Source organism: Penaeus chinensis, chromosome 26 (genome assembly GCF_019202785.1).
Source record: "Penaeus chinensis breed Huanghai No. 1 chromosome 26, ASM1920278v2, whole genome shotgun sequence".
Taxonomy (NCBI): Eukaryota; Metazoa; Arthropoda; class Malacostraca; order Decapoda; family Penaeidae; genus Penaeus; species Penaeus chinensis.
In genome coordinates, this window is record NC_061844.1 from 18,317,443 (window position 1) to 18,327,442 (window position 10,000).

Genomic DNA, 10,000 nt, shown 5'->3' on the forward strand with positions numbered 1-10,000 from the left:
ATGTACATTTACATAAAAATACTGAATTAAAAGCGTAGTAAATCGAACATTTTGGTCTTGACTTCTTCTGATGAGGAACTTTGACGAGTTCGAAGCGACAAGTTATTTATGTGTTCTTACTGTAGCAAGTTTTAAATTTAATTTGTTTATACATGTTCTTGTATTTGTCTCCGTGTTTATGTAAAGAAATATGCATGGAAACAGACTATAAATGAAGTAAATGGGTATTCAATCTATTAGCAGTCTTGGCATAGGCAAGGCTAAGCCCCATTTCTCCCATCGGGGTAGGTCCGTGACCCTGAGCTCCACCTGCTGAGACACTTCCTCGCCATCAGACAACAGCCATGTCTCTCAAGGTACGCACGCTCCTCTCGTGTTCTGTTTAACAGGACGAAATTCCATGAAAGCAACGTGTATTCATACTATGGATGAGAATAATGGACTTTGTAATTAAGTGGAATTGTTTTTGTGTCGTGTTTTCAGGTGATCCTCGTAGCATGTGTGGCCGCAGTGGCTCTGGCCGATAAGGCTCCCGTGTACCGTCAGCCACCTGTTTATGCCGCACCCACGTACCGCGCTCCAGAACCTGCGTATCACCCATCACCTTACAAACAGCCTGAGTACCCTACTGTAAGTACTATACTTTGTGCAACTTAATGGCATATATGCATATCCTGTTTTTAGATGGTTATACTTAATGGAATATCCCTTTCTCAAACTCGTTTACGGGTAAATGAACACATGTCCTGTATATAACGTTATGCTTTCTCTAATCAGGTCCCGCCGAAGTACAACTACAACTACGGTGTCGCCGACGGCTACTCCGGCGCCAACTTCGCCGCCTCGGAGTCCCGCGACGGCTACAAGACCGAGGGCAGCTACACCGTCGACCTCCCCGACGGCCGCAAGCAGACCGTCAAGTACGTGGACAACGGCGACGGTCTCGTAGCTGAGGTCACCTACGAGGGCGAGGCTCAGTACCCCGAGTACAAGCCCACCTACAAGCCCACCTACAAGCCCGCTCCCTACCACGCTGCCCCCAAGTACCCCGTGTACTAAGGGTGACTATACACTCCCACGCAAAACGACTTTCTCTCCATTTCAACCCGTTCGTCATCGGTGCCAAAGTATAACAAAAGAGTTCATGATGGCACTGAATGGGTGGCTTAAAATGTGATATTATTTCATTTATTTCAAATTTATAATAAAACATATAAAATAATTTATGCAATCTTAGTCGTTAATCCTGAGAAAAACTAGCATTACACATTATACAATAAACCAACCACAATGTCGCCATTAATGAAATTAATCGTTCCCACTTTCTTCTCGTTCAAAATTTAGGATTTCAAAACATCAAGAAAATCATTTCATCCTTATCAGAAGTGTTTCAGTGCGACGACTGTAACAGTATTATGCGTGTTAAAAATAACTAAAAATCCATTGTAAGAAAGACATCTTTTAATAGTCTGATGAGATTTACTAGAATACTAGAATGATGGCACTTTGCTTCGAAATCATTGCCAATCAATTGTCATTATCGGGGTGCCTCATTGTGAAAGGACGTTCTTACTCTCACAGACACAGATATATTATAATATTTCACAGGTTACCCCCAGTCCCACCCCCCTTCCCGGTGTATTTCATCTGCGAAATAAAAATAGAAATGAAGCTGGTAATATAAATGAAGTAAATCTATTCAAATAATAGGATTCTAGTTAATCTTACTACATCCTGTATAAATACTCCATATTTATTCTGTTATAGATTTCTTCGGTGAATTTATACATATATACGTCCAGCTAACATTTGTAAAAAATATTAAAAATACTTGACAACATAATGGTTTCATCATATAAATAATTTCCTAAAAAAGAAATGTTTATCTACATCAGTGATTCCCGGTCGTTAGACGCAGATATCCATGAAACAATTTTTCATACCTCAGGGAACTCATAAACATACTTAGATATATATGCATAGTTATGTATATGTATATAGATAAATATATAATTATATATATGCATACACACACATATATAAATATATATACATATATGCATACATACATATACATATACCATGAAGATATTGCAGAAAAGAAGATTGTATCATGATAGGGAATCAAGACACGTGCAGGGTTCATGACTCATGTAGAAATATCCTATAGGTTTTGAGCCTAACATTCTTATCAAAGTAAGTTTATTATATTCTTCCATACACACTCTCTCAACATACACACACATTTACACATATACTCACACACACACAGACACAGACACGCCGACACACACACACATATATAAATATATATATATATTAATATATACTGCGTATATATATATATATATATATATATATATATATATATATATATATATACACACACACACACATACGCACAGACATCCACCCACACACATATATATACACATATACCGCCACGCCTATACATGTATGTATGTATGTGTGTGTGTGTGTATGTATGTATGTGTGTGTGTGTGTGTGTGTGTGTGTGTGTGTGTGTGTGTGTCTATCGCGAATTATGCAGAATCCTTTATGATGGTTGTATTTTTGTGTGTGCAGGTCGCTATTCCAAAGATTCTTCAGGATTTTTTACTACCAGGTTAAGAAATATAATAATTATTACTGGCATACTGCAAAGCAGCGTTCTTGACATCTGCTGTTCAATTTATATACTGATGATACATAATTTAATTTTGCAAAGCTTTTTTGGTTAATTCAAAAGATGCTACTCTCTCTGCAGCTCTCTCATAGTCATAAATGTATGCTCATGGTTACAGATACCTTTTTTTTTTTTTTTTTTGTGAGGGGGGGGGGGAGTCATTCCTTGTTTTGTTTTTTTTTGACACGCCTGGAGTATTTTCCCCCATATGATTGCCAATTTTTATATCATTACATGAATATATGAATTACATACATAAAATATTAAGGTTACTGGTGTATCACTGTGTGTGTGTGTAATGTACATGATATACAGTATTACATCTCTACGTACATGTTTAGGCAAACGTAAATTCGTTTAATAACCACACACATGTCTGTGTATGAGTCAATAGACTTACACATACATGGACAGGTGGCTACGGACAATCATGTAAACAGATAATTCGCTAAACAGAGAGGGAATATATATATATATATATATATATATATATATATATATATATATATATATCTGTATGCATATCAGTTCAACTTCGTAGTTTTTGTTCAGCAAGTTGATAAGAAACAGTTTTTTTTTTTTTTTTATTGTCAACAAACCTAAAGTAGGCTTAGACTGAATGGCTTTCTCTGGCTGGGAGTGACATTGAACTTGTCCCAGCAGAGGATGGGGACCGCTATATAAACGGCTGAGACAACTCCTCGCCATCAAACGTCAGTCATGTCTCTCAAGGTACGTATGCTCCTCCTGTCTTCAAGAGGGGATAAGACAAAACAGCGTGTATAATGTTAATTACTGCTAAGATAGTGAATATGATTTTCGATTATTTATTTATTTTTTTTTTTTTTTCATTTAGTGGAATAATGTATCATGTTTCAGGTGATCCTCGTTGCGTGTGTGGCCGCTGTGGCTCTGGCCGATAAGGCTCCTGTGCACCATCTGCCACCTGTTTACACCGCACCCACGTACCACGCTCCCGAACCCGTGTACCATGCCCCTGCCCACTACAAGGAGCCAGAGTACCCCACCGTAAGTAATTTTCTGCTTACTTATATCTGGTTTAATGCCATCTAACAAAGGTCCTTGTGAAATTACTTCTATCTGAATATGTTTTGAATTTAATGTGATACTCTTCAATCAGGTACCCCCGAAGTACAACTACAACTACGGCGTCGCCGACGGCTACTCCGGCGCCAACTTCGCTGCCTCGGAGTCCCGCGAAGGCTACAAGACCGAGGGCAGCTACACCGTCGACCTCCCCGACGGCCGCAAGCAGATCGTCAAGTACGTGGACAACGGCGACGGTCTCGTAGCTGAGGTCACCTACGAGGGCGAGGCTCAGTACCCCGAGTACAAGCCCACCTACAAGCCCGCTCCCTACCACGCTGCCCCCAAGTACCCCGTGTACTAAGGCTGCACTTTCAGAGTCAGACATCTTTGCTAAATATAATCTGTTGTGTCCGTTTTGAATACACTCAGAGGAAAAACTGCAAGGATGGGCGAATATGTGATACTGCTTGAATATTTTTACAATAGAATACACCGAAAATAGTTCAGACATTGTTTTCTCTGACCCATATTGAAGATGCTATTAAAGAAAAAAAAAGTAATCAAAGTAATCAAAAACAAAAACGGCTTCGTACAGAAATTATATTAATTAAAAAGATTATCTAGAATTTATATCTAAAATGCTTTGTCTCAAAAACACTCATTCATAACAGCATTTGATCATATTTTGTCATCTCCAACGCTACAACACATTATCTTAGCACGTAGAAGGTAGGATCTTTTGAAGGTATTAAGGCTACAAAATCATAACCATTATCATCATTCACATATTGTTATCGTTACTTTGATAGTATCACCATCATCAATTTGATTTCCAGTATCATTGTTATTACTGTTATTTCCATCATCAATAATAGTAGCAGTAGTCGTATTATTCTTACTGTTAGTAGTAGTTTTAACAGTTGATTGGTGAGGTAGATCAAATAACGTCGACTTTGGTATCCCTGTCCAAAACTTATCCCATACACCTTCAACTACGAAATTGTTTATGGTCGAGGCGCTCACTATAAGAACAAGGAGAGGGAGGCCAGTGGAGGGGGGGGGGGGTCTAAGAAATGCCTTGCCTAATCCTATACTGATAATAATGTCCTTAGTTTCGTCGTATACCATTGCGGTATCTTTGGAGAGGGGGGGGGGGGGGGGATAATAAAGACAGCAATTGGAACGAAGTAAATCTATTGATAGTTACAATGATAGCAATGATAAAGATGATAATAGAAATAGTAATAGGGATAACAATCTCTCATTTGGTTGATCGTACTAAATACAATTCATATCGTATAAATAAAGCATTCTAAATTCAATACACTAATTAAACGGTGAGCATTTCATCCCCGGATTAACATGAACGCCTGGAAACGTTTACAGATCCCACACCACATAATGGTTTCCTCGTCTCAAGAGCTACAATATATTTGTAGTGAAAAGTCTATCCACGTCTGTGATTCCCGAGCTTTTCTGAAGGAAAACTCGAATCTATATTTCCATATTCCAGGAATCGGTAGTGATAAAATATAAATTTTTCTTCCTTTTTTTCTCCTTTGTGTGTGTGTGTGTGTGTGTGTGTGTGTGTGTGTGTGTGTGTGTGTGTGTGCGCGCGCGCGCATATACGTAATTTATAAACTATTGATATTCTTCACTAATATGATACGTGGTGCAACATTTATCTCCGTCGTACACAAGTTAACATTTCTTGACCATCTGTTGCTTTATTTACATAAGAAACATACATAGTATGATTTTGCTGACACGTTCGGTATCAGTTGATGCAAGCGATGTTTTTTACTGTTTTTACATCATCATCATGCATGTAGGTCTTTCGTTACAGCTATATTTAGATTTAAATGAAATCTGCGCAAATAATTCCAGATATTTTTATAAGAAGGTTATCTTATTCATTACAGATTTCTTTTTAATGGGGGGTCTCGCTTAGTGACTGTCGATTGTGAATTCATAATCATTAGATTTGAATTACATGATAAGAAATGTTGCGTGCATATATGTAGCTCTGTATGTGATATGACAATCTATTCCTTTTACCTACCTATCTGAATCTTAGTGAGTGTAGTAGTGCAGTATATATGATTACAATGTTACAGTACCATATGTGTATGTTTGTGTGTGTGTATATATATATATATATATATATATATATATACGCCTACTATATGTCCATTTGTTTGCTGTGTCTGTGTATGAATGCAGAGGTATATAGATATATAGCCAGAAAGAAACGAACAATGAGATAAACAGATAACTAGAGAAAGAAAATACGAACTAATCTTCCAAGATGTCTTTCAGTTTTACATTTGACAGTTTATGTTCAGTGTTTACAAACGAAAATATATTGAATATTTACCGGCGACAAACCTAACATAAGCATGGTTTCAAAGGCTTTTCCCCACAAGGGTAAGCGAGTGACCTTGATCTCTTCCCAGCAGAGGATGGAGACCACTATATAAAGGACTGAGACACTTCCTCGCCATCAAACATCAGCCATGTCTCTCAAGGTACGCTCGCTTCCTACTACTCTCCTCCGCAGCTGCAAAAGGATAGAAAACGGCGTATATAGTTTGAATTGTGTCTGATGTACTGAAGATGATTTTCCAGTTCGATTTCTCTAACACTGTGGGTTATTTGTGTTTCAGGTGATCCTCGTAGCGTGTGTGGCCGCGGTGGCTCTGGCCGATAAAGCTCCTGTTCACCATCTGCCACCTGTTTACGTACCCACGTACCACGCTCCCGAACCCGTGTACCATGCCTCTGCTCACTATAAGGGCCCAGAGTACCCCACCGTAAGTAATCTGTGGTATGGTTCCGTGGTCTAAGGACATCTAACAAAGGTTCTTAAGAAAATACTTATATTTCTGTGGACTTGGATTTAATGTTATACTCTTTAATCAGGTCCCACCCAAGTACAACTACAATTACGGCGTCGTCGATGGCTACTCAGGCGCCAACTTCGCCGCCTCGGAGTCCCGCGACGGCTACAACACCGAGGGCAGCTACACCGTCGACCTCCCCGACGGCCGCAAGCAGATCGTCAACTACGTGGACAACGGCGACGGTCTTGTAGCTGAGGTCACCTACGAGGGCGAGGCTCAGTACCCCGAGTACAAGCCCACCTACAAGCCCGCTCCCTACCACGCTGCCCCCAAGTACTCCGTGTACTAAGAGCGTACATTCAGAATCAGACTTCTCTGTTAGACTTTTGCATCTGTCGTGAAAGGAAAGCTACTTGGATGGACGATATATGTGATACTCCTTAAATATTTTTATAATAAAATAACCCGACAAAAATAATCTCCTGTTTATTATGACCGAAATTGATGTTGCAGACGACGAAAAGAAATGAATTAGCAGAATTCCCTAAAATAGGCATCGCACATGAATAATAAATAAGAGAAAAATTCACCCAAAGTTACTTAAAAAAAAAAAATAATAATAATAATAAGGCATGGAAAACACTCCAGAACTCATTTAGATTTGCATTCGATCCTCTTATTATCACTTCCAGTATTCAAAAACATTGCCATAGCAAATTAAGTAGTTTGCATATTACTGAATGCCTTAGGGCCTTCAATAACATGATTTGATTATGATATTATTGTCGTTATCATATTGTGAGGATCAGCCTCATCGTCAATTTTATTGTTAATACTTTTATCATTGTTATTATTAATACTAATAATAGTATCATCATTAATCGCTGTGGTAGTACGACCGTTTCACAGATGAAGCACATCAATCCATGTTGCCCTAAGCATATTTCGTGTCGAAAAATCTATTCTTAAAAAAAGATTTTTTTTAGAGAATTTTTTAAAGAATTTGTTCAGCCTTCAAAAAGCCCCTGAAATTGTTTATGCTCGCGGCGCTCACTGTTTGAAATAGGATAGGGGTGTTGTCCAAGAAATGCCTTGCCTCACCTTATTAACGATATATGATTATTATGTTCTAAATACCTTCGTCTTCTACCACTCCGGTTTCTTTCTTTTGCAGTCGGTAATAGGAACGGAGTAAATCTGTTGATGAAAACATTAACACTAATCATATGAATAATTATAATAATAATCATAATAGCAATACAAATAACAACAGCAATAATAAGTCATTTGGTTGATCGTAATAAATGCCCTTCATATAATCTAAATAAAGTACTCTCAATATCAGTGTACTTTTCATTAGCGGATGGACTTTTGTAAGAGGTATTGGAAACGTTTACAAAACCCTCACCACATAATGGTGTCTTCGTCTTATAAACCGACCAAGCAGAATATTTGTGGTGAAATGGTTTTCCATGTCACTGATTTCCGATCTTTATACCCGAAAGAAAACTTGCGCGTGTGCACACACACACACACACACACACATATATATACACAAACCTGTATGTGTGTGCCTGTGTGTGCATATACGTATTTTATAAATTGCTCCTGATACTTTTCACGTCTTTACTAATAGGTTATGAGATGCAACAAAGATTTGTCTTCCCAGCAGTCAGCATATTTGACCATCTGCTGTTTCGTCATAAGAGACATACATTGCATGATTTTGCAGATAGGTCCATTATCATTTAATGTAGGCGATGCTACTTTTTTGTATCTGCATCACCGTCATGCATGTAGGTCTATGTCTGCAGCTTTGTAGAAAATTCGGTGAAATTAGCGCATAATATTCAAATTACCATTTTTCTCTAACAAGAATGTAGTCTTTAAGTAGTATTTTTGAGAAGGCACGCTAGAAGTATTATTCCCTCGTGCGACTCTCGATCTTTGTTGCATGATTAGTAGACAATATTTACACACAAATAAAAAAATAAAAAAAATTTTCACATGAATGTGTTGCTATGCATGTACGTACGTAAATCTATACTTATAAACAGCTATTTGAACATATTCAGCTACGTGAATGTAGTGTATGATTCCGTATTCATATATATTCATGTATGTAATTATGTTTTTATGACCATATACATGTATACACCTATTGTATGTCCAGTACATATTTATTGTGTATGAATCCATATATCTATAGATCATAGCCAGAATCAAACGGAAAAGCAGCTAACTAGATAAGAGATAGTAAGTTAAAAATCATTTTAAAAAATTTGTCAATTATTTATTTTATTATTATTATTATTATTATTTTTATAGTTTAAGTTCAGTGAGTGAAATAAATAGAAAATCATATACCAGCAACCAATCTGACATAGGCATGGTCTGAACTGCTTTCCCTCACAAGCGCTGGCGAGTAACCTTGAACTTGTCCTAGCAGAGAATGTGGACCACTATATAAACGGCTGAGACACTTCCTCGCCATCAAACATCAACCATGTCTCTCAAGGTATGCACGCTCCTCCTTATTCTCCTCTGTAGCAGTAATTGAATGAGAGAGAAATCAGCATATATAACTTATATTGTGGTTCATATAGTAAACATGAATCTCGAGTTCGATTTCTTTGAATGAGTGGATGATTTTTGTTTCAGGTGATCCTCGTAGCGTGTGTGGCCGCGGTGGCTTTGGCCGATAAAGCTCCTGTGCATCTGCCACCTGTTTACGTACCCACGTACCACGCTCCCGAACCCGTGTACCATGCCCCTGCTCACTACAAGGAGCCAGAGTACCCAACAGTAAGTAATGTGTGGTATGGTTACGTGGTCTAGCGTCATCTAACAAAGGTTCTTATGAAAATACTTCTATTTCTGTGGACTTGGATTTAATGTTATACTCTTTAATCAGGTCCCACCCAAGTACAACTACAACTATGGTGTCGTCGACGGTTACTCCGGCGCAAACTTCGGCCACTCGGAGTCCCGCGACGGCTACAAGACCGAGGGCAGCTACACCGTCGATCTCCCCGACGGCCGCAAGCAGATCTTCAAGTACGTGGATAACGGCGACGGTCTCGTAGCTGAGGTCACCTACGAGGGCGAGGCTCAGTACCCCGAGTACAAGCCCACCTACAATCCCGCTCCCTACCACGCAGCCCCCAAGTACCCCGTGTACTAAGGGCGTATATTCAGAGTCATAACTTCTCTTTTAGACTTTTGCAGCTGTCGTGCAGATAAAAGCTGCATGGATGAACGAATATGTGATACTCCTTAAATATTTTTATAATAAAAGAACCCGACACAAACTCCTGTATTGCTTATTGTGACCGAAATTGATGTTGCAGCCAAAGAAAAAATCTGAATTATCAGAATTCCCTAAAATAGGCATCGCACATGAAAAAAAAGAAAGAAAAAA

At 38.5% G+C, this 10,000-nt stretch overlaps 3 protein-coding genes across 3 annotated transcripts; all 3 read left to right on the plus strand.

Moving 5' to 3' along the window:
- The first annotated feature begins 507 nt into the window (after positions 1–507).
- On the plus strand, positions 508–968 carry LOC125038930 (integumentary mucin C.1-like). Its single transcript, XM_047632606.1, has 2 exons — positions 508–630; positions 778–968. Exons 1-2 carry the CDS (start codon positions 557–559, stop codon positions 947–949), a joined length of 246 nt encoding a protein of 81 aa, XP_047488562.1. The 5' UTR covers positions 508–556; the 3' UTR covers positions 950–968.
- Positions 969–3,406: 2,438 nt separating this feature from the next.
- On the plus strand, positions 3,407–6,224 carry LOC125039047 (cuticle protein 8-like). Its single transcript, XM_047632766.1, has 5 exons — positions 3,407–3,418; positions 3,566–3,715; positions 3,828–3,935; positions 5,123–5,255; positions 6,193–6,224. The coding sequence occupies exons 1-5, from the start codon at positions 3,407–3,409 to the stop codon at positions 6,222–6,224; spliced, it is 435 nt and encodes a 144-aa protein (XP_047488722.1).
- A 2,861-nt stretch (positions 6,225–9,085) lies between these two features.
- On the plus strand, positions 9,086–9,763 carry LOC125039048 (proline-rich 33 kDa extensin-related protein-like). Its single transcript, XM_047632768.1, has 4 exons — positions 9,086–9,097; positions 9,241–9,384; positions 9,494–9,544; positions 9,629–9,763. The coding sequence occupies exons 1-4, from the start codon at positions 9,086–9,088 to the stop codon at positions 9,761–9,763; spliced, it is 342 nt and encodes a 113-aa protein (XP_047488724.1).
- The last annotated feature ends 237 nt before the right edge of the window (positions 9,764–10,000 follow it).

Coding starts and splice junctions, on each gene's coding strand:
- LOC125038930 (XM_047632606.1), top strand. CDS start 557: ATGCCGCACCCACGTACCGCGCTCCAGAACCTGCGTATCACCCATCAC. Junction 631..777: donor AACAGCCTGAGTACCCTACT/GTAAGTACTATA, acceptor TTCTCTAATCAG/GTCCCGCCGAAGTACAACTA.
- LOC125039047 (XM_047632766.1), top strand. Junction 3,936..5,122: donor AGACCGAGGGCAGCTACACC/GTCGACCTCCCC, acceptor AAACGTTTACAG/ATCCCACACCACATAATGGT. Junction 5,256..6,192: donor TTTCCATATTCCAGGAATCG/GTAGTGATAAAA, acceptor ATCTCTTCCCAG/CAGAGGATGGAGACCACTAT.
- LOC125039048 (XM_047632768.1), top strand. Junction 9,385..9,493: donor AGGAGCCAGAGTACCCAACA/GTAAGTAATGTG, acceptor CTCTTTAATCAG/GTCCCACCCAAGTACAACTA. Junction 9,545..9,628: donor TCGTCGACGGTTACTCCGGC/GCAAACTTCGGC, acceptor GGCCGCAAGCAG/ATCTTCAAGTACGTGGATAA.